Here is a 24,776-nt window from a genome sequence, read left to right on the forward strand (position 1 = left end):
AGTTGCTTTAAAAAATAATTAATCCTAAGGGCAAAGTAGGAAAAATTTAATTAATTCTATCTTGATTTTGTAAATGGACAAGTATTTTGGGATGAATATTTATAGTAATGTGGACACTTAATATGGGATGAAGGGAGTAAAAATTAAAGAGGTAAATATGACCCCTTTGTGTATTAAGTTCACTTTTATTTATCCAGTATACTAAAAATAAATTTTCACTTTTATATGTCTACTTTAGCAGATCAAGACAAAGATAATTTTTTTTTTCTTATTTTACCGTTAGCATTAATTACTTATCTTCAAATTATTTTTCAAAGCCATTGAAACTATACATCAATTATGATGGGGGTATTATGGTAAAACAAATACTTCATTTATTAATATTAATTTTAAGTGGCATGTAAAATTAAAGAGTAATTAATAACTATGCCATACTAAAGAGGTTGGAGTGGTATTTCCTATACCCCAAGAACCCAAGCGACACAGTTTTATAAACCCCCAATGAGATTTTAGGGTTTAACGCTATAACAAAATCGTCATCAAGACTCTGTCCAAATCCATAATCAATGGAGGGACTGAAAGAGTGTAGGGCGAATATGGTTGTCTATTTACATCCTTCCAACGCCATAAAGGTCGAAGCCGCTGTTTATCGAGAACTCAGCTCTCTTCTTTTCAAGTAATCTTTTTGATTTCAAGTTACATATTTTGGGTTTTCTGCTTTTCTCTATGAATTTGTAACCGAATACATATTTACGCTCTGTGTCCACTGGGAGAAAATACTTACACCCTTTTAGCTCATATTTTGAGTTTGTTACCCAGTTTAGCCCATATTTATGTGTAATGCTTTCCCCAGGTATAATATTGTTGATGATGCATGTTTCTATAGAGGGTTAATAATCTATATTGCTCAATTTGAAGTTATAGATTTTGGGTGTTTTGCTTTATTCAGTGAATTTTTGATCGAATTTAACCAAAAAAAAGTGATTTTTTCTGTTTATTTTTGGTGACTGCTGCATTTCTGTGTGAAGTTAATTGGTTGATGATGAATGTTTCAATAGAGGTTGCAATACATCTCTGCAAGTAGTTAGGGATTGATGTGTGCCTGATTATTAGTCCCTCCTTTTCAATTTGTTTGTCTGGTTTTGACTTGGCAAATAGTTTACGAAAGTAAATAGTAGTGAGACTTTTGAATGTTGGAATATACCAAAATGCCCTTTAATCTTGTGGTCTTAAAAATGTCATGTCGAAAGTTAGAAATTAGAATTAAAGAGATGTCAAAAAAGTAAAGATTCATTCTTTTTGAAACGGACTAAAAAGAAAAGTACAAAGAAAGGGAAATGTTGGGAGTATTATTTTTTGATCAGCTGATGTGTAGTTGATCATTTGAACGATTGATTTGTAAATGGATTGGGTAAGCAATTTATTTATTCAGCCTGTTCAATTAATTGGAAAGATTACTGAGTTTATTTCAGGGGGTATCTGATGGCCGCCTCTTTACTGCCTGTTTTATGTTGGTTGACAATCCTGCTATTTAAAATTCCTATTTTTCTTTCTTCTCTTTCATCTCTCCCTTCCCCATTATTACTTTCGAATTTGGTGTTTTGAGTGTGTTTGGACTTCTACTCCACTTGTTTTGTTTGGTACTTTTGTTCATAAGGTTCCTTTTTTTTTTTGTTTATTTAAGCAGGTTTAATGAAGCTTTAGATGGCGTGGTATTGACTTATGAACCGAAGTTCAGTAGCAATTTGGCTAAAGTTCTTCCAGGAATTCACCCTTATTTTGGTGTGAGATTTGAAGCAAAATTGCTACTTTTTAATCCAAAGCCAGAAATGTTATTAGGTAGTCCTGCGATATAATCTTATTCATGTGATATCATGTGGATTCAATCTCATTATCTTTTTTTTTTTTTTTTTTGCAAAATTGTACTCTAGCTCTAAAGTGATGGCTTTTTCCTTAATTTCACCACCCTTATTATTCTCCCTTTTTCAGAAACTCAAAGCTCAACACTGTTAACTTCACAAAAAAAAAAAAAAAAAAAAAAAGGCTCAACTCATCACCCTGGAGATATAAATATATAGTAAATACTTAAGAGGGGATGACATAGATAATATTTTTAAATTATTTTGGGTTGACTTTGTTTCTTTAATCCGTCTTTTGATATTGATCTTTTCAGAAGGTGAGGTCGTTAAAGTTGGCCAGCAGTCTATTCACATAATTGTTCTTGGGTTCTCTTCTGCTGTCATAGCAGAGGAGGACATTCGAGAAGATTTCAAGTATAAAATTGTAAGCACTTTGAACTAATGAGACCTGTAGTTAAGATATAGATTTTGATACTGGTTTGTCTTTGGATATGTTTCTCTTTTCATAGAAACATGGGAAAGAAGTTTTTGTCAGCAGATCTAACAAGAAACACAGGATCAAAGTGGGAACTACTCTACGGTTCTCAGTCAAGAAGTAAGATGTTCTTTCATATTTCTTTTTTGAGCTCTGGAAACTCTTTCCTGCATGTACACACTTGGAATTAGCTTTCAACCATTTGGTTCACGAAGTTAAAGGTTCTCATTGATGTAGTAGGGGAATATCAGAAGTAGATCCTCCACGCCACCAGGTTAAAACAACTTGGCCACTTCGGAAATATGATATGCAAAAAACATACATGTAAAGAATGTAATAATTAAAGCTCTACTTGAGAGTGGAGATTAGTGAAGGTGCTGGGTAAAAATATGTTCAGGATCTCTGTGAAGTTTGGTAGTCTAGCTTAAAGACAAGCGTCTTATGTTTCCTTTTTCAGAAGAAGGTCCATGGCATGCAAGGTGCATACATGTTTTTTAATAAGTAGTAGCATAAAGTGAGTGCTAGACTTTCCCCAGACCCCACTTTGTGGGATTTCACTGGGTATGTTGTTGTTGTTGAACAAGAGCTGAAAAGCAAACCAAAAGTATGGCCCTTTTCGATACTGGGATTTAATGAATTCTGACAAGGTTTGTCCTCATTAGCATACTCCAACTTAACACCAAGAATGAAAAAACAAAAGATAATCAAACTTAATCCTCTGAACTGATTTGTACTTCTCTCCAAACCATCTGGAGTTCCTTTCTCTCCAAACCACCCACTACCAGATACACATCAGCTATGTCTTACTTTGGGTTGTCCATGCTTATGCCAACAATGCAAAAGATAGTTCAAGGCATGGACCATTTGATACTTGCAAATTTCAGGAATAGGTACCGTAGCTGGCTAGTGAGAGGACAATGCAAAAATAGATGCATAAGAGATTCTGCTTGGCACCTACATAGGCAACATCTACTACATAGAAAAATACTACTTTTCTGAAGATTACCAACTGTTAGGGAGGCTTCCTTGGCCACAATCCAAGAGACACTTTTTATGGGAATCAAATGCCATGTTCATGTAATATCCTTTTATTTTCCCTTGAAATCATCCCCCACGACCACCACCACCAAAAGGTTTTCTGCAAAAGCTTACAAGATACGCTTCTTTCTCTAAATAACTTCCTATCATTTCAACACTCGTCACTCTCGTTAAATTGAGAGGAGGATTTTTTAGGAGACATACAGTTTGGTCTCTCTTTTTCTTCTCTAGTGAAACGACCCCTATTTTGTCTCCACAATAAAATTGCTGAAATTTGACGTTTTTCCTCTAGTATCCAATCAATACTGCAGAAATAATTGTATAAAATTCGGTTTGTATGGTGCTAATATGTAAATCTCAGATTATTTATAACCAGTCACTTGAAGAAATATTCTCACATGATTTCATTGCATACTAAACATTGCCATTTATTATTCATTTACATCCGAAAACATCTATACTATGTGGTCCAGGAATTATCAAACCACATAAAAGACTAAAAGGATGACTTACCTTAATTTTTTGGCTCGCTTCTAATGTGTTAAGAGTGTGTCATGTTTTTAACAACCACAAGCAATGAAATGGAGACTATGGTGGAAAATTCTAAGATGGTTTTTGTATAACGTGGGTGATGCCAGACGTAGTGAAAGAGTTAATGTTTTGCTAGAGTTCCGCTAGAAGGAGAAGTTGCAGTGTGTAAGATTGTGCAGCTAGCACTTTTGTGGATCGTTTTGAAGGAAAGAATTAGGAGAGCTTTTGAGGGTGTCGATATGAATACATTTCAGTTGAGGAGTAGCCTCTTTTCTCTTATTTCTTTTTGGTGCACCCATAGGGTTCTTGTATGAATAGAAGATTGGGTGTCCTTAGTAGAAAACCATATCTTTTGTAGGTTTTTCTATGTTTTTTTGGTATACCTCTTGTATACGGGCATGTTTCTCTGCCGAAACATTAATAAAATCCTATTACTTTATCAAAAGAAAATAAAAATAGAAACATACACCTTTTCATTCCCCTAGAGAAAGAAAGCGTGAGATTTAGGAATAAGGTGCATAAATATGACCTGATGTCAAGGGAGGGTCATATAATTAATTACTTTAAATTGTTGCAATGGTTAAAGGTGTAATTTAAGATAATTTAAGAGGTGGCTTTTTGGTTTTTTAATTTAGCACAAATGAAAAAAATAGAAAAAAAAAGGCGAACAATTGAGAAACAAGTAAAATTTGTATTCTAATCATTGAGAGAGCCGCACCACCAATTATATTAATATAATTAGATAGAAAGATATAGATTTTCAATTTGCTATAGTATCCCTATTTATTGGGTTGTCTAAATAAATGATTTCCTGAATTGCGTTCCTTAGTATTGATGTGGTTAGATCGTAATCCTTACAATGTTTCTACTAGTGAAGTTCAATGCTCTTTTTGCTTCTTTCAGCTCTGCATTTTATGTTCTGGTTAACTTTAAAGGATGAATTAGACTTGGTAACAACGTGCTCTTTATTGTAGTTTTGATGAAGAGATACTACATATATGTGGGTCATTGGTTCCAGCTAACACAGGAAATGTTCAGTGGTTGGAAACGAAGGCAGAAGAGTCTCAAGCTTACAGGTTTGCTAGCTGTGAAGTTTCCATTTTACTTATTTCATTCCATCACTCTGCCTCATGCATTTTTCTAATACAGCAGCATTACGAAAAAGAGTATAGGCAACAAAAGGGCTGCTGAGTTGCTTGAGCCTGATAACTTAGTACCCTACAGGGAAAAACGGAAATCCGAAAATCATACTAAGAAATCGAAAAGATCTAAAAGCAGAGACAGCTGAATGTGCTAATTGTATGCATACATCACGACAATTTTTTTGGTAAGTTATTCTTTTCCTTAAAGTTTTTGTTTCCATGTCTTAGTTACTCTGCTGATTAAATTCTGCTTTTGTTGATCTTTCAATTCATTCTGCAGATCTCAAATAATTTCCACCCATAATCTTTCCAATGTTTTTTAACCACCCCAACACACACACACCAAAAAAAAAAAAAGAAAAAAAAAAGAAGGAATTCTTTTTCTAACTAACCTGTACTTAACTGCATTGCATGTGGAAATTTCTGTAGTGCTTCAACTCATGCAACCAAATATTTGCATCTCCTTGAAATTCTCATGCTACTTACATGCATTTAATTTGGCCCATGAAGGTGGATGTCAAAATTACAGAGAATTGGTAGAAAAGCTTGGGTCTCAAATGGGAAAAGGCATCAAAAACCCCTAGACTATATCCGGGTTTTCAGTTACACAAACCCCTGGACTTTCTCTAACCGGGATTATTACCACCCCGTTGTAATGCTATAGCCACGCGTTGAGGGGGGAATTACACGCACAGATTTCACCCGTCATTAATTTTCCTTTTCAGTTTTCCTCCTTTCTTTCTCCCTCCACCATCCACTGCCCCTCTTGTCACTCACCACCCTCAGAAACAAGAAATCTTTCGATCCCACCAGAAGATAAATCAATCCTCGTCTTCCAAAATCAACTAACAAACCAAAATTTGTGGGTGTTTAAATTCAAATTAACCCAATACAAGCAATAATTTTTACAAACCCAACAAGAACAGTCAAACCTTCAAATGTACAAATCAACCAAAAATCAGAACCCAAAAACCTGATTCTGGGTATTTTTTAATTCATATGTAATCGCAAAAAGAATAGTTGTTACTCCCTCCGTCCCAATTTATGTGATATAGTTTGATTGGACACGGAGTTTAAGAAATAAAGGAAGACTTTTGAATCTTGTTGTTTAAGATAAGCCAAAGATATTTGTGTGGTTATAAATCATTTTGTTAAGCGAAAAGGTAAAGTTTAAAGTTAAATTGTTGTCAAATAAGGAAATGAATCATTCTTTTTGGGACAGATTAAAAAGGAAAGTGTATCACATAAATTGGGACAGAGGGAGTACATTTTTAAAGATGAAACTAGATATTTAACTGAAACAGTGAAACTTACGCAACTGAAAAAAATTAGTTGACACTTCACAATGTTACATTGAGGTTAAGAGCACAGAGTGGACGACAAGTGTATTGAAGAGTGTCGGTTGCACATAAAGATGGAAGAAGATATTTAATTGATACTTCTGAAGCTGGATAATTAAGACAACACTTCCTGCGTTACAAAGAGTTCAAGGACAAATTAATTGCTAAATCCAACGAAGGGAAGAGGATGATTCGTTTTGGGGCATGGAGCGAGAACAATATGGGATTCAGTCAAAAGGCAATTTATAGCCTTAAACGTGGCATGGTGAGAGAGGCGGCAGCTATGACTCGTCCTTCTGGTGTATAATGTGAAATGAAGTTAAGCTCATTTTCCTTGTGCCCTTATGATAAGGTTATAGTTTGGATGATTTGCTTGATAAATATGAAAGCTCGAGGATGTAGTTAATAGAAAACAAACATAAGTTTATGCTCCTTCGTGCCGTTTGCTTTATGATGGTTGTGGTGAGAGATTTGATGGTTTAGGTGATGGTGGTGGTGGAGGAGAAAGGTCTTGGGTTTTTGTCGAAGGTGGCTGTGATAGAGTCCTGGTGGCTGGTGAGGTCGTGACATGGTGCTTCGGAGGAGGAAAACAGGACAAAATAAGAGAGAGAGAGAGAGAAAAAATGAAAAAAAGACAATAAGAAAATTATATATTTATTAAAATATGTTAAAAAAAAAGTTTATAATATGTTCTCTTGCTTCTCATTGTTTGAGAGTGTAATACACAGTCTTCGCCACATATGTGCTTAGGAGGATAGTAATTTCATTTCAAGATAGCCCAAGGGGGTAATAGGAGATTCGCAAAGTAGGTGTGTGTAACTGAAAACCAGGGTATAGTTTAGGGGTGTTTTTATGCCTTTTCCCATCTCAAATCAATTTCCACCCATAATTTTCCGATTTATTTTGATATGACATATTGCGCCCACCCCCTCGCTTTTATTATAAACGGAAAAGGGTCATATTTGCCCCCATACTCTCAGAAAATAGCTATATTTGCCCTTCGTTATATATTTTTGATATATTTGCCCTCCATCCAACTTTAGGGCCATATTTACCACCCCTGAACCGTTAGTTTACTTGTTCCCATCTTTATTATCTTACGTGGCGCCTACGTGGATATTTATTTCTCACAAATAAAATCCGTTCAATTGAAAACCCAACCCGTTCATATTAAACTGACCTAACTTGCATATTCCAAACCCGCCACAAAGATTCTCTTTAGAAAAACCAACACCGAAGGGATTCCCAAACCCAAATCGCTTTGTCAGTTCCCTTTCTCTCCACTTCAAATTTCTTCAACTTTGGAGAAAACCCTACTCCCCTTTCCCAATGATTTTTTATATGGTAGAATACGAATTGTAAATTGACTGTGAATGCAAATGCTACTCTGCTTCCACTGGTACTGGGTATTTTGAAACCATCGCCTTTGACTTGTTATAGTTCTTCGAATGTATACATCAACTCTCCTATAAGATAATGGCTCCATGATTGTGGTACCATCGGTTATTCTGTCTTTGACAATTACGATTCATTTTTCTCATGAAAAGAAAAGAAAAATTAAGACTAGAAAGATGAGAAATTATCATCTTATATTGCGCTTTTAGTTCTTCAAATGTAAGTAACAGATTAAATTTATTTACTTGGTTATACTGGTTTGGGGACCTCTTCGCTGTTGTTTTTTCTGAAGAGAATCTTTGTGGTGGGTTTGGAATATGCAAGTTGGGTCAGTTTAGTATCAACGGGTCGGGTTTTCATTTGACCGGATTTTATTTGTGAGAAATAAATATCCACGTAGGCGCTACATAACGGTTCAGGGGTAAATATGGCCCTAAAGTTGGATGGAGGGGCAAATATATCAAAAAAGTATAACGAAGGGCAAATATAGCTATTTTTTGAGAGTACAGGGGCAAATATGACCTTTTTCCGTATTATAAATGTACTTAACCACATTACATACATAAAATTTTGCAGTGCCTCGACTCTCATGCAACCAAATTTCCTTGAAATTCGAAGGCTGTTACATGCATTGAATTAGGACCCCAAGGTGGATGTCAGAACTACAGAGAATTAGTTGAACTTGGATGCAAGCTGATTTATTCTGTGGTTTGTGAAGAACGGACCGGTAATGGTGGCTAATGTACACTGGTTTTTTGTTGTTACTGCTCATGTCGGGCAAAGATAGTATAGGAGGAAGATGAAACGTTGATTTACTTAATCTATATCAATGTAATCTTCTGATTAAATTCATGCTGCTAGTAACTGTTACGTACATTTTCTTATCCTAAATTTTGCTCTACTTTGATGAGATGAAGATTTGTTGATTGATTAATTTACAATTTTTGTGCCACTCCAAATTTGAATTTTGCTCGGTTGGCAGCCCTTTCTACTCGAGTTTCTTGGATTTACTTGCATGACAGATGTTGTTACTTTTCTTTTTGGGTTTGACAACAGTTTTTGTTTGGGGGCAGGTGTGGGATTTTCGGTTCTTGTTGGAAGGATTTAGTAGTTTGTTCAGATGGAAACTTGTTACAATTGATCTTTACAAGAACCAAAAACGAACCAAAAGCATCTATCCAGTGTACATCGTAATTTCACTAGTTTTAAATACGGTAAAAGATGTTATTCATGTCGGAATTTGCAACCATTTTGAAATTGGAGGAATTGAAGAAAGTGGTGTGTTCAGTTGCTCCAAAAGAAGATAAATACTTTTAATGAACTCACTGGGTCAAAACATAGTGTTATAATGGCAATTGCTTGAGTTAAAACAGTGAGTACCTGGCCAAACATGCAATTTTAAAAAGTTAAGCAATGTAACTGCTTTCTATGATAATGAACTAACAAACATGTCATCTGACTTTGAACATGATTTGTCTCTATACGTTCCAACTAATTTGGTATGGCTTTCAATCATTTGACTTTGCCAAGAGCATCATTGGCAACTGGCAATTGACTGGTTGCTTCAATTAAGCTTGGCTGTCTTTTTCTCAGAGTTGGCCAAGTAACCAGGTCTGCTTTCTATGTGGTGCACATGTTACATAGCAATCAGTCTTTATTTTCGGCCTATTTAAATCTAACTACTAAAGGATGTCAGTGCAGAAGCTAAAAGTGCACAACAAGATTACCCAAACGACAGATTCCCACCAGGCTAAATATATAGTTAAATAAAACAGCAGTCCGGATGCTCAGCGTCCAGAAAAGGGTCAGGCCACATTAGGTCTATAGTATGCAACCTTTGCATATGTAGGAGGTTAAACCCGGAGTCCGGAACCAAAATGCCCCCCAAAAAATATTTTGAACCAAAATACCCTAACAAAAAAAAAATGTTACCAAATTACCTTTAGCGCAGTAATTTACTGCGCTAAAGCAGTTAACGGGGACGGCTCCGTTAACTACTATAGCGCAGTAATTTACTGCGCTATAGCGTCCCTCCCTTTTTTTTTTCGGCCCTTTTGGTTAACCTTTCTTCCATTACACTTTTTAACGTACTTTGACCATAGATTAATCATGCTTCGGGACCCCGAAACTTCAATATTTTATATAGAACCCTACTTATTTTTGTGCCATTAATAAGGTAGGATCAATACATCAAGGATACACAAAAGTTCGGATGACCGTTTAATTGGTTAAAAAGTACTCGAACGCCATTTTCGTTTTAAGGCTCGGTGACATTAGCTTGAAGTTCTTTACGAATACTTAAACTTGTTCATTAATAATTAATTAAAAGTTAGCCAAAATGGCAGCATTCATACAAAAAAAAAAAAAAAACTTAATTAAATTGCATCATTCATAACCTTGAGTAGATGAAAATACTTAAACTTGTTCATTAATAAGAAACTCAAACTTTTTAAAATACAATCATCAAAGTAAAAAAAAAACTTAAAAAACATTCATCAATTAATGCCCTTGAATTGATCTTCCGCCACCACTGCGAGATGTGCCATCACCACTAGAGGTACTTCCACCACGAAAGTTGCCTCCACCACGAGAGGTACTTCCACCGCGAGATGTAGTTTGACCACCATGCCGTAAGGGACACTTGCGCTTATCATGACCAACATAATTGTAAAATGAGCATTTTCGAGTGTATCTCCCCAGTGGAACATCCATTTCATTATGAATATGCGAGTATGCATTCTTTCTGAATTTACGGATAAATGCTTTATTTGCAACCATTGAAAATGGATCTGGTGGCCAATAACTCTCACTACCAAGTGGGTAGAACCTTCCAGCATATGTTCTTGCATAATTTTCAACTGTATATTCCACAGCCATGTACGGGGAGACGTTCTTTCCCATTGCGATAAAACACTTGAAGGCATGAGAACATGGCATGTGATATGATTGCCACTTGCCGCATGTGCATGTTCTTGGAATCTCACAAATTGTGTGGACGTTACCTCCTTTACCTTGGTTCACACTTGTTATGAGTTCAAATATGCGCTCTGCAGGGTTATACTCCATCCGGTCATGTTTCTGAGCCTTATATTTGTGGTACTCGAACAGTTTTGACGGTTTTGGCATCCATCTTAGACCTGCTGTTGCATGTGCTTTGGCCTCTTTTGATCTACCGACGAACCGATCCACAACCTACTTAAATGTCATTCTCACCATTGCGGTGACGGGTAGTCCCCGTGCAGATTTCAACAAGCCACTGAATGACTCAGAGCTGTTTGTTGTCAGCATACCCCATCGCCTACCTTCATCCTGGTGTAATGTCCATTTGTCTTTATCAATTGCATTCAACCAGTGGAAGGCTTCCTCATTCGCCCGCCTAATAATGTCCATCTGCAGGTTAAACTTCTTCTCCTGATGCTCTGTTGCAGCCGCCCACATCCAATTGCAAAGTGTTGGGATTCGATATGCCTTTTGGAAGTTTGCCTTCAAATGCCTTAAATAATAACGATGGTAGGCAAAGGGTGGCTGTCACCCCTGCAAATTGAACATATTGTGCAATATGCCAGCATGTCTGTCTGGTATCACACATATTCCCATGCGATCCTTAATAACGTGTTGCCTTAAGTAGTCCAAAAACACACCCCACGTACTAATGCTCTCATTACCTGCAATTGCAAAAGTTAGAGGGAATATAGCTCCATTTGTATCCATTCCAACTGCTATTAGCAGCTTTATGTCATACTTCCCGTACACACGTGTTCCATCTATTGATATTACAGACCGACAATGAGCAAAACCATCAATGCATGGTTTGAAGGCCCAAAACACAAAATCAAAAATATTACCGGGCACACCAGGCTTCGATTTGAGCTTCCATTCAACAACAGTACCATGATTGAAGTGTTGTAGAGCCGCCATGTATCTCGGCAACGTCTTGAAAGAGCCCTCCCAATTGTCGAAGACTGTCTCATGTGCACGCCTACGCCCAAGATACGCCTTCCTCCTAGTAACGGTTTTGCTATATACTTTCAGGACAGCTCTAATACAATCTTTAATAGGGAACCTGAAAAAGTTAAAATATCAGCATATAACAACGAGGAACATTATATTAACACCAAAAATAAAATAAACTTAGGCGAAGGGGATACCTTGGGTTTTCTCTAATGTCGCCAACTAATACATGCGCAATCAAATTAGTATCTAGATTGCAATAATCATCTGGGAGGTCATCTATATCACAAGTGTGCTTTGTGTAGAACTTTGAAATAGTCCACATCTTTTCAACAGTTTCCTTACCACGGAGCATCCATTCGCAGCCTTGATATTTTCGCTTGCAGACCAATCGCCAAAGTTTTCGTGTGGAATCGGCAACTTTAAACTCCCTCATCCCCTGGATGCAATAAATCTTAACAGCCCTTTGCAATGATTTTTTCGAGCTGAAAATCATCCCTTTTTCAATATGAGCCTTTTGTTTTAAAAGATCCACTGGCTCTTTCCACAAACTTTGCCGAATATGATCATCATCCCTAGTAAAGACAAAGGCATCTGGGCGATCTTGAAGATGATCAAGATAGGGGATCTCATCGGAATGCCACTGAATCGGGGTCGACTCTTGCTGTTGAAATTGGCTTTGCGGCTGAACCGGAGTCGACTCTTGCTGTTCAAATGGTTGCTGTGAATTCAGTTCCTCCTCGTGTGCCGGACTGTTCATCATGTCTTGCAACAGTTCTACTTAATGTTGAGGATTAACTCTAACCTCAATCTCATCGTCACTTTGCTCATCGTCACTTTCCTCCGCATTAGGTATTTCCTCACTATCGCTGGATGATGTCACTATATAATTCGGATAATCCGGACCATCCATAGCAGGCCTTTGGCTATAATTTGGTGCAACCACCACATTCTCCCTACATAAGAAATTAGGGTGTTTTAACTACTACACATCAAATAACACTATTGATGTTAAACAAATAGACGTACCGATAGTAATCAACTGCACCGAAACTTGAGGAAGGACCATCGCTTTGAGTTGTTGGATAGGCTGAGGATGTTCCAACCTGATTCATCCATCCCGATTGAGGAGACCGTCCGATATGATCCATATCAGGTGTATAACCCCTAAATAATATAATCGACATCATTAGTAGCATTCAAGTGCCACTACATAATGGACAACAGGACCACCGCCTGGTTATGAACAGTCCGCCTGGGTCAGTCTCTTCCTAACCTTGAACATCATGTTTTGGCTTCGATCATGATGCATTAAAGCATTATTACCATGATCTCAGTAGTCTAGTGTGACGTAATTCAACAGAGTATTTAGCCTATAAGGCTAAACATGAACTGAATTAAAATAAAAAATTAAAAGAAAAATAAAATTATACCTTGAGTATGAAGGTTGTGCTCAGCAGAGGGAGATTTATATAAACAAACTTTTATTTATCAGAAAGATTTTTACAAGAGGCAGAGTGAGAGAGCTTGTGCTTGGGGGATCCAAGACTTGCCTCTCTACTGAGAAGAATGATCCTTATATAACGGATCATGGACACTAAACAACAAAATCAAAAAGTAAATGGCCGACAATAATTATGGCCAGATAAAAAAGAAAGACGGAAAGTAAAAAGTAAATGTGGCCGAAAGTGACCAAAGTGGAAAACGTAATTATTACATTCTTAATAATTAAAGTTGCTTTATAAAAGCAGATTCCTTCTTTATTAAAGTAGCCGCCTAGTGGCGGGTCCCTCCAATTACTTCATTGGTGACTTGCCCTTGTCTTTTGTAGAGCTGGAAGATTCTTCCGGTTGGCTAAGAAATTGAGCCGCAAATATTTCAAAGTCCTCTGTATTATCTGGACTCTGGGATTCTCCTGCTAAGACATGTGTATTATAGTCTTCATCTTCTTCATTATCATTGTCATTGGTATGACCAACAGACGCCATTGATGTGTCTGACATAGCTTCCATATTAAGATGCTGCATCAAATTAGATTTAAATTCCTCCATGCAAGTAGCTATAAGCTGTTCTGGGGGAATTACTCCTTTCTTCATTTGAATTTTTCGAGCAATATGCTCAAAAGGACTAGGAACTTCCTTTTGTCTGGAATTAATAGAGTCCTTATAATGTGCAATGGTAGTTTTGATTTGATTTATTAAATTCTGTCCTGGAATGGTTCCATCTTTAGATTTTTGAATCAATTTTTTCCAGAATTTTATGTAAAAAATTTTGTTCAAGCAAGGCATTTTTTTTTGTGGGGGGGGGGGGGGGGGGGGGGGGGGGCGGGCGCATAACCCACTTCAACTGACCATTTCATAATCCATGGAATAGAGAATTCAATGAAGAAATACATATTAGAAATTTCTTCAGAGAAAGTAATATTATTTTCCAAATCTATTATTTTTGGAGAAACATCAACCTATTCAGTATATAAACTCTTCAAGGGTTCTGGCAAAAATTTTACGATTGGACCATAATGGATCCACCATTGATAAAACCAATTTGGAATGCCCTTTTTATAAACATTGGCACAAATTTTTATAAACCAAGAATGTTTCTTATTATCATTCTCATATAGAAGAGCTTTATTAAAGCTTTCAACATAGTCCCAATAATTGAATTTAACTGGGACTTTCTGTTCTGGGTGGATATAATCCCTGTCCTTTAACGGACTTATTCCCCATTCATTTGGAGAAAAGATATTTTTTATAATGATCTTTGAAAAGTTATAAACTTTTTTGGTATTAGCTGGATAAAAATGCTGAAATTTAGCTGACCCTGTATATGAAAGGATCATTTCATAATTCATCCGATATTTATAAGTCGGAGTGGCGTATGACGCTTTATCAAAATACCTTTGCATTATTTGCCAAGGTTCATCTTTCCATTGGAGATCATCATTCTCAAGGAGAATTATTAATTCTCGATGAACATTTTCTTCATATGAATCAGTGTTCCCATTATCATCAATTACAAGGGCACTGGAATATGATGGAGGCATATTATCCCCTTTTTTTCTGTGCTTCTATAAAAGCAAGATATTCAACATAATTGATTTGTTTCTGGGTATTACCAGAAGTTTCTGCAATATTGTCGGCTATTAGCCTTCTGTTACCCATTTGGGCAAGAACAGTGCCTCTGCCCGTTCCTTTTTGTCCTCTTCCCCTTCCTCTATTAGAGGGAGGTGTTAATGTGGGTCTCATCCTGCAAATGAGAAAATGACAGTTATGAACTTAAATATTCCCTGGTGAGAAAATCAGGGAGACTATTATCTGTTCCCTTTTTATAATAAATTTCAAAATCAAACGGTGCTAAAAGGGCTTGCCATCTGGCAAACATTTGTTTAGAAACATCATGTTTGCAGTCTTTATTAAACATAAATTTGGCTGCTTGGCAGTCAGTTTTTAGTAAAAACTTTTGATTGTATAATCACCTTGAAATTTAAGAACACCTTTAACTATAGCAAGAATTTCTTTTGCGACAGTAGCATAGTTCTTTTGACTATTATTCCATTTGCCAGAATAAAACTGGACTAAATATTCTTGTTTATCATTTGGAGAAAGCTGTTTAAGTATTCCTCCATAGCCAATATCAGAGGCATCAGTTTCTATAATTTTTTGCTAGTTAGGATTAGCTAAAGTAAGACAAGGAAGATTATTAACTTTCCCCTTGATTTTTTGAACTGCTTGCGTATGAGCATCAGTCCAAGGTTTTGGAATCTTTTTTAATCTATCATATAAAATAGATGTGTCTTGGGCCAAATCTTTATAAAATGGTGAAATATAATTTAAACTTCCAAGAAATCTTTGAAGTTGAGTTTTATCAGTAATAATATCAGGAAATTTAGAAGCAAATTCTATACTTCTATTAATAGGAATAATTTTTCCCTTTTCAATATTATGGCCTAGAAATCTGACCTTTGTTTGAAAAAGTGACATTTTTGGCTTAGATATAACTAAACCATTTTGAATAATAATTTTCTTGAATATATCAAGATGTTTAAAATGCATTTCAATAGTATTTGAAAATACTAAAATATCATCGATATAAACAATGATAAAATTGCTATAAGCCATAAAAATATCATTCATAATCTTTTGAAATTCTGAAGGGGCATTCTTCAGTCCAAAGGGCATAACATTCCATTCAAATTGTCCAATTGGGACATTGAAAGCAGTTTTATATTTATCTGCTTCGGTTATTTGGATTTGCCAATAACCTGATTTTAAATCAAATTTAGAAAATATGATCGCATTATGTAGGCGATCTAATAAATCATTTTTATTAGGAATTGGATATCTAATCCATTTTAAAACTTTATTAAGAGGCTTATAATTTATAACCAATCTCGGAACACCTCGTTCCTGTTCAGCATGCTTATTAACATAAAAAGTTGTGCATGACCATGGAGATTTCGAAGATCTTATAAGACCTTTTTGTAGAAGAGAAGAAATCTCATTTTTACATAATTCCAAATATTCGGAATTCATTTGACATGGTCTTGCTTTAGTAGGAATATTATTTTCAGAAGAATCAAGATTCTTCATATGGAAGAGTGTAATAGTAATAATAATAATAATAATAATAATAATAATAATAATAATAATAATAATACTAGTACTAGTACTAGTACTAGTAATAATAATAATAATAGTAATAATAGTAATAGTAAAAATAGTAATAATAATAATAATAATAATAATAATAATAATAATAATAATAATAATACTAATAATAATAGTAATAGTAATAATAGTAATAATAATAATAATACTAATAATAGTAATAGTAATAATAGTAATAATAGTAATAATACTAGTAATAGTAATAATAGTAATAATAATAATAATAATACTAATAACAGTAATAATAATAGTAATAATAGTAATAATAATAATAATAGTAATAATAGTAATAATAATAATAATAGTAATAATAGTAATAATAATAATAATAATACTAATAATAGTAATAGTAATAATAGTAATAGTAATAATAGTAATAATACTAGCAATAGTAATAATAGTAATAGTAATAATAGTAATAATACTAGTAATAGTAATAATAGTAATAATAATAATAATAATACTAATAACAGTAATAATAATAATAATAATAATAATAATAGTAATAATAATAATAATAATAATAATAGTAATACTAATAATACTAATACTAATACTAATACTAATAATAGTAATAATAATAATAATAATAATAATATAAATAATAGTAATAATAATAATAATAATAATAATGTAAAAAATGAATATTTACCACTGCCCGTCAAATTGCTGACTTAAACTATCCAGAGACATTTGGCTAGTCAAAATGCTTTCATAGATACTCATGCCAGGGTAATTGTGTTGATAAGTAGGTTCTGCTTGAGTGACTTCGGCCTGAATTATAGACGGGGCTTCCCGACGAGGTCTATTTCGGGCTTCCCGAGGAGCCCTAGCCATGAATTCAAGTCGATTAATGGGGACCTTCTCTATATACATTTCAAGGACATTTAAAGTTATGCATTGCCTATAATCATAAGGCGCCTTCAAATAATCAGTCAAAGAATCATCGTCTTGAATGTACCACTGTCCATAACTAGTTTCACCTTGCGGCGTAAATGACATTGGATATTTTCCAATTATATTTAGATCAAAATCACTTCTACTAACTTGTAGTCTATTATACAAGGCTTGGAGTAGTTTTGAGAATTTTAAGTCAAGTGGAAACTTAACATGGTATTTTGGAGAAGAATCATAGTGCAAATTATTTTCCTCGAATATAGTTTGTCCGTCCCAGAATAAAGAAACTCTAATTCTTGGAACATCTGCCATATTTTGAATAATTTAGGAGGAATATAAAATGCAAAAACTAGATGAAACTTCGAATTTTTTGCTTTTTTTTTCCTTATACGAACTCGGTATTAATAGGATTTGAAGTTTGAATATAGAATCAACGCATGCATGCAATTTACAGTGTCTTGCAGTGTTACGTCAAATCAAATCAAGAACGGAGTGTTGCATAACGCATGAAATAACTGCGTTATTCTGTCACAACGCAGTAAAATACCGTGTTATGATAGTATAATGCAGTAATTTAATGCGTTATACTAGTATAACACACTATTTTACTGCGCTATACCCCTGCCCCATACCATCACCTCAACTGTCAAATAGAAAAACGTCATGATTCGAATCAAACTTTATATAACGTAATTTGACGAATAGTTGTTACCAACCACACAACATTCCACACAAAATTGAGTTACTGTGTCATTTTTTGATCAATTTAGAGATATTAGTCGTGTTATATCGTTCACTCCAGCAAACATATTTGAAGCAATGGGTAGGACCTGGGAACTAGATGATGATGATTTTCATTACTCAAATAACCCTAACGACAGATTCAATCGAGAATACAATAATAAAATGAGAGAGGAGTAGGATTGGCGTGTTAGGGAGGCTGCAGCACTGGAGCACAAGTTAGAGTCAGTAGGGTTTAAACGCCCAAAAAAATGTGTTATGTCAATGCCTCGCGGAACTCCACAAGAGTTTAATTTGGCTCTTAATCGTTTTCGCGAAGAGAACAATCAGATGCAAATACGTTACCATAGGGTAGAATATGGTATACATGGTAGCACAAGATTTAGATCCAAGTGGGATTCGGACTGTGAAATGTCCTATGAAGATTAATATTTTTCTTACAATAAGGTAAGTAGGTAGGGTCCCCCCGAGGGTACTTAGGGGTTTGCAACTATATAAGTAGCCCTTTCTTTTGTTATTAGACTACACCATATTCAATGTCGAGTAGTAGAAACTCAGCTTGGTCTTTACTCCTTCCAAAAGAACCAAATAGCAGTGATGATGAGAATTCAAATCATAGTAGTTTTTCGAGTGATACCAGTGATTTCAAACTAGATGAGCTAAATCCCCACCTTCTTATAGAGCGTAATGATGATTTCTGCAGTGTGAAATATTCAGATCCGCGGGAATATTATTGCGGTTTACGCCGAGAATGGTCACATCGGCTTGCCGAATCAGAACATCTTGTTCGTGACTTTGAAAATCTCAACGCTCCAATCCCAACAAGGTACTCCTTAACCATGCCTCAAGTAGGTCCAGAAACTTGCGAGCTTGCCGTGCAAAGGATTAGAAAAGAAAACAACAGAATGCTGGCAAGACGATGTACATTTTACATGCTAAAGTTGGCCGAAGAACAAACATCATCAACCGGTAGAGAACTAACTGCTATTGAAAAAAGATGTGTCTTAAGAAACCGCCAATATTTTTCTGAGGACGATATTGAGGACTTGTACTCTGATGATGACTAAGAATGTTGTAATTTTAGTTTTAAGTTTAATTTATTATTATGCTGTTATTTTGAAGAATATTAGTATGTTAAGTATTTTCATCTACTCAAGGTTATGAATGATGCAATTTAATTAAGTTTTTTTTTTTTTTGTATGAATGCTGCCATTTTGACTAACTTTTAATTAATTATTAATGAATAAGTTTAAGTATTCCTAAAGAACTTCAAGCTAATGTCACCGAGCCTTCAAACGAAAATGGCGTTCGAGCACTTTTCAACTACTAAAACGGCCATCCGAACTTTTGTGTATCCTTGATGTATTGATCCTACTTTATTAATCGCACAAAAATAAGTAGGGTTCTATATAAAATATTGAAGTTTCGGGGTCCCGAAGCATGATTAATCTATGGTCAAAGTACGTTAAAAAGTGTAATGGAAGAAGGGTTAACCAAAAGGGCCGAAAAAAAAAGGAGGGACACTATAGCGCAGTAAATTACTGCGCTGTAGTAGTTAACGGAGCCGTCCCCGTTAACTGCTTTAGCGCAGTAAATTACTACGCTAAAGGTAGTTTGGTAACTTTTTTTTTATTGGGGTATTTTGGTTCAAAATGTTTTTTTGGGGGCATTTTGGTTCCGGGCTCTTGAACCCGTGACCTCTTAGTCACACAACAACTTTTATTGTTGCGCTAAAGCTCCCCTTCAAATATAGTATATAGGTCAAAGTCATAGATGGACCCCTGAACTTATCCTGATTTTTCATTTAGACCCCCTAACTGAAATGTTGACCATCTGAACCCCTGAACATAAAATAAACTGTCGTTTGAACCCCTCGTGCCAGCTGGGCACACGCGTGAAGCTCACTTGCTATGACATGAAAAAATAGACCAATAAAAATAAGCCATGTCATGTTACCTATTATAAAAAAAAAAAAAAAAAAAAAAGTCATGTCAACAAAAAAAATTAATTTTAACAAAAACTCTATTTAAATAATTAAAAAACATTGAAAAACCCAACCCATCCTCTCCGATAGCCCACTTCACCGCCGCCACTGCCCCCGCCGCCACCGGCGCTTCAAAATCTATTTAAATAATTTAAAAAATGGTGTCGTTTTTCCTCGGAGATTTATTTAAATAGCTTTTGAAGCGGAAAAGCGGCGGCGGCAGTGGCGGCGGTGAAGTGGGCTATCGGAGAGGATGGGTTGGGTTTTTCAATTTTTTTGAATTATTTAAATAGAATTTTTATTAAAATTAATTTTTAATGATTAAAAATTAAAAAAAAAAAAGAAAAAATTTGGTCTCTCACGCTCTATTTAAAGCAGTGAGCTTCACGCGTGTCCCAGCTGGCATGAGAGGTTCAAATGACACAGTTTATCTTATATTCGGAGGTTCAGATGGTCAACGTTTCAATTAGGGGTCTAAATGAAAAATCAAAACAAGTTCAGGGATCCATCTATGACTTTGGCCTAGTATATATCAAATTTCTCAAGTGTAAGCATGCATCCATCAGCCCTGAGGTCTACAGTTTCTAACATAGAGCTCCATGTCTATAATATCATGAGTTTGACATAGATACATAGAATAGTAACTCGATCACCACATTTGGATGTGTATCAGACCTTACCAACATGTATCAACATCCTTTACTCAAGAGATATACATCAACAGTATGGATTCTACCATTAATATATCTCATGAAGTCACAGTAGAATTCACCCTACTTCTGTCTCAAACGATGAGCGTGATACAAATCAGATTGCCAATTACACTACTTCAGGGACTCACAAATGTTAGTACTAGCTTTACCAGATAAAACATAAAATTCATGAAAATGGTAGTGTACTATTTCACATATGACACCAGTTACAATAAGTGTGAATAAACTAGCACAAATGTAGCAAAACGTACATTTCATTGCGCAATGAAACCTTAAAAGTACATGACATGGCATATGATATCCATAACCACAATATTTACAGAAAGAAGTAACTATCAAATGTGTATTGCTATAAAGTCCACGGCACAAAGCTCCTGTTACATGAACAGGAAGCACTTTGTGCATTCTTAGAAGCATATGCCCCAAACTAAAACATAAGCAGATGCCTATCATCGTGCATAACACGGGGTGATTTAAAGCTCATAGTTAGCCAGCAGCTGGCATTTCATCTCTAAAAGCAACTGGCTTCAACTCAGGGTGAGCTAGCTCAAAACAAAATTTGTCTTTTCCGCCCCTTTTCAGCATTTGTTCATCCACCTTTCATAGAAATGTAATTTTCCCTGAAAATGATAATCAGATTGTTCAATATAGATGCATATATACTGACAACTCTGGATATACGCTTCATATTAGTTCTGATGCAAAACACGTAAAAAAGGTGAAGGAAGCCAAAAGAAGCAGCTGCTTTATGAAAACTAAGACACTACCACATTTGTTGGTTGAACATAGTATTGACCCAAACTGTATTCCACCTTATGGTAATGAATAATCTTGCAGGGCAAGGATCAGCAGATGTATCACTGAATGATGAAGATAGGCATTAAATCACTACATTATCAAACAAAAATCATCACGGACTAGCAGGTTGCAACATAGAATAATGATTATAGACATTTCCAGTAATATTTTTAGTAATTGAATCAATACATTGCCTCTTTTATCAAGAAAAAAGGAGAGACTGGTACAATTATGCAAAGAAATGAATCCAAATAGAAGGAAAGCAAGATATGAACAAGCTTAAAATGCAAGTTCAGCACTAGAAATTCGGAAATGCGCTGACACAGGCGCCTTCTCATTTAAGGATTTAGAAATAAAAGAGTGAAAATGAGCAGCTTTCAGAAGAAAAAAAAAACCCACATTAACAATGTCTTCAGTCACGACCAACTCATCTCAGATTAATACCAGTATATTTTCAAAAATAAATCAAGAAACTCCTTAGGATTTGCATATTGGTAGACATCATAATGACTTTCAATTCCTAGATTCTACAAAAAAGGTATGCACACACATATATCAGATGACTAAATCAAACTCGAGATGATAAAAGATAAACTTTTGCACAAAACCACTGAACGACAAACACTTTCCTCTAAGATGAGAACCAAACAGTATTTATCATCAATGTATATATGTGTGTGTGTATAGAGAGATCAAATAGACTCGGATATCCTATATCTCTGAAAGTCTGAATGGATGATAAACAATGGACAGACGGATCTAGAACTCAAAATGATACAAGAAATTGTAATCAACAGAGGCGGATCCAAAATTTAAATTTAGTGGGCGTTTGGCCATGAAAATTATTCACCTTTTTCCGGAATTTTTTTCACTTTTTTTACTTTTTAGCGTTTGGCCATAAAAATTATGCACTTTTTTCCGGAGTTGTATTCCGGAATATCAAAAACAAGAAAAACTTGTTTTTAAAAAAAAAAATCACTTTTTTCACTTTTTTACACTACATTTCACCAAAAACTACAATTTCAAAAAATATGGCCAAACACTTTTCACTTTTTTACACTACATTTCACCAAAAACTACAATTTCAAAAACTATGTCCAAACACAACTCCAACTCCAACTACAAAAATTCCAAAAAAATTGAAAAAGTTTTTGGTATTTATGGCCGAACGGCACCTTAATGGTTCCAACTTTTAAGATGCTTAGTATTGAACTCATTGTATTGTTAAAATTATGGGTTCAAATATAATATTTCCTGATATTTCAATAAGTTTTACATATATAGATATATATATACTCTTGTGTTGAAAGTTATGGGTTCATCCAACCCTGGTAATGAGGACAAGCTGCTTTGATCTTCTAGCACTAATCCTACAAATTTTACACCAAAACTAGATACATAGGACAAGAAAGTACCTCAGTCATCAATCCAAGAAACCCTCTGACCACTTCAAACCTATATTCAAAACGAGTTCATCTCCAAACAGTAAGTCCTCCTCTTAACCAACATCCTCGCAGCCGTCCCATACGGCTCCTCAAATGCTTCCCCCACCCAATTCCCATCTCCTCCAACCACCTCTTTCTTATTACCCTGTTGTTCACTAGGCCTTATCGCTACCAACGTCGCCCCTTTAAGCACCGTCCCATCAGGCAATTCCAAATGTGCTGCATACCATAACCTCATATTCAATGCTGGCACCATAGTCCTTTTCGAGGCTGATGAAGCCGAAAGAGGCTTCACCCTCAACTCCTCTAACTGCTCCTTATCCATACACAACACTCCTTGTCCATCAACATCAGTCAAAACCAAACTCTCAAGCTTCTTGTGCTCCGATATAATCGGTTGAAGCAGATAATGCCTCGCGGAAGCCGCTATTAACGAACTAATCGTCCACACAACGCGCAATTTCAAACCCCCATTCGTGTAAAACGACTCGGGTATACTCCCATTATCCACCATTTCTCCACTAATGTTACTTTCCCCAGACCCCACTTGTGCGATTACACTGGATATGTCGTCGTTGTCGTTACCATCATTACCGCACTGTACATCGACTAGATTAGTGCTATTATTCATCACCGACGATGCCCCAAGAATAACACAATTATCAAGAGTGGAACCAAAATCAGCTCTCCATTTAAGCAAACCACCCTCATCAATACCCAATTCACCACTAGGCAATTCAATCTTAAGCTCCTTAATCTCATCAAAATTCTTCAAAACTTGGGTAGGTGAATGGTGGGTAACCGAATTCTTCTCAAACTGATCAAAACCATCATCAAGAATTGAAGAAGCATTATTACATCGATTTCTTGAAATGGAAATCAGTTGAGTAAGTGACAAAAAGGGTTTAATAAGAAGTCGAAAAAGAGTCGAAATCGGGTGAAGTGATGATTTATGACCCGACCCGGTAGAAGAAGACCCGGATCCATTAAAATGTTCATTGTTGTTGTTGTTGTTGTCATCAGAAATGACACAATCAACACGGACAACAACGTTGTCAACTTGAGGGACAAGTGAATGGAACCTAGTACAAACAGAACAACATCTACCAAGTGTTTTAACATCACCGATCTTGTTGAAAACTAAGAGGAGAAGTGGATCAGGTAAGTTGTCGAAATGGTCAATGGGTTCTGGATAGATCATCATCGTTGACCGACTCACATCTGACTTTGATGAACCCATTTTCTTCAACAAATTTCTGGTTAGCACAAAGAGTTAGAGGAGTTTATTAATGGAAAAAGGGAAAAAAAATTGGCAGAGTTTTTTGATGTGTGTGTTAAGAGAGAGAGAGAGAGAGAGAGTGAAATGAGAGATGGGTAGATAAGAAACAAGGATACCATGGGAGTTTGGGGATAAAGTGTGTGTGTTTGTTCTTTTTTCTTTCTTCAATATAAATAGTTTTATCCTATCGTTTGCATAAATAAATTATAATAGAAGGATACTAATACGGAAATTAAATAATAATAAAATTATTTAGTATTCCGTCCGGTTCAAAATAAGTGTTCAATTGCTTTTATCGCACTCTTTAAGAATATTGTATTACTTAACTCTTAGGAAAAAAAAGTAGGTATTTTGAATAAACTATCCTTAATCAAATACTGCCTAATTAATCATAGTTTATTGGTTATATAAAAACTCACTTATCTAAATAAGGATAAATGTGAAAGAAAATGATTAATTCCTTGTTGATTATGTAAGTGCACACTTATTTTAAATCAAAATAAAAAATGCACACTTATTTT

The 24,776-nt window shown here is 35.3% G+C and overlaps 2 protein-coding genes across 5 annotated transcripts; one reads left to right on the plus strand and one right to left on the minus strand.

The window, feature by feature from the left end:
* Window positions 1-437: 437 nt before the first annotated feature.
* LOC132609178 (uncharacterized) lies at window positions 438-8,721 on the plus strand. 3 transcript variants are annotated; one of them, XM_060323045.1, is made up of 7 exons: window positions 438-676; window positions 1,685-1,839; window positions 2,174-2,283; window positions 2,369-2,454; window positions 4,878-4,979; window positions 5,056-5,230; window positions 8,357-8,721. In XM_060323045.1, the coding sequence occupies exons 1-6, from the start codon at window positions 567-569 to the stop codon at window positions 5,189-5,191; spliced, it is 699 nt and encodes a 232-aa protein (XP_060179028.1). In that variant the 5' UTR covers window positions 438-566; the 3' UTR covers window positions 5,192-5,230; window positions 8,357-8,721. The 3 variants fall into 3 exon arrangements, with proteins under 3 accessions (XP_060179028.1, XP_060179026.1, XP_060179027.1); XM_060323043.1 differs by having other exon boundaries at window positions 439-676; window positions 5,053-5,230; XM_060323044.1 differs by having other exon boundaries at window positions 444-676; window positions 1,688-1,839; window positions 5,053-5,230.
* Window positions 8,722-20,888: 12,167 nt separating this feature from the next.
* Window positions 20,889-24,405, minus strand: LOC132609180 (F-box protein At4g18380-like). Of its 2 annotated transcripts, XR_009570731.1 has the most exons (3): window positions 22,947-24,405; window positions 21,501-21,593; window positions 20,889-21,353 (listed from the first exon to the last, which is right to left on the minus strand). XR_009570731.1 is itself a non-coding variant. In XM_060323046.1 (2 exons), exon 1 carries the CDS (start codon window positions 24,214-24,216, stop codon window positions 22,993-22,995), a length of 1,224 nt encoding a protein of 407 aa, XP_060179029.1. In that variant the 5' UTR covers window positions 24,217-24,404; the 3' UTR covers window positions 20,889-21,353; window positions 22,947-22,992. The 2 variants fall into 2 exon arrangements, 1 of the variants encoding a protein (XP_060179029.1); XM_060323046.1 differs by lacking the exon at window positions 21,501-21,593 and having other exon boundaries at window positions 22,947-24,404.
* Window positions 24,406-24,776: the final 371 nt, after the last annotated feature.

This window comes from Lycium barbarum, chromosome 9, assembly GCF_019175385.1.
Source record: "Lycium barbarum isolate Lr01 chromosome 9, ASM1917538v2, whole genome shotgun sequence".
Taxonomy (NCBI): domain Eukaryota; kingdom Viridiplantae; phylum Streptophyta; class Magnoliopsida; order Solanales; family Solanaceae; genus Lycium; species Lycium barbarum.

Bases quoted from the DNA above. Each gene is read 5' to 3' on its own strand.
- LOC132609178 (XM_060323043.1), top strand. From the start codon at position 567: ATGGAGGGACTGAAAGAGTGTAGGGCGAATATGGTTGTCTATTTACAT. The intron at 677-1,684 runs GTAATCTTTTTG...TGTTTATTTAAG, and splicing joins CTCAGCTCTCTTCTTTTCAA to CAGGTTTAATGAAGCTTTAG. The intron at 1,840-2,173 runs GTAGTCCTGCGA...TGATCTTTTCAG, and splicing joins AAAGCCAGAAATGTTATTAG to AAGGTGAGGTCGTTAAAGTT.
- LOC132609180 (XM_060323046.1), bottom strand. From the start codon at position 24,216: ATGGGTTCATCAAAGTCAGATGTGAGTCGGTCAACGATGATGATCTAT.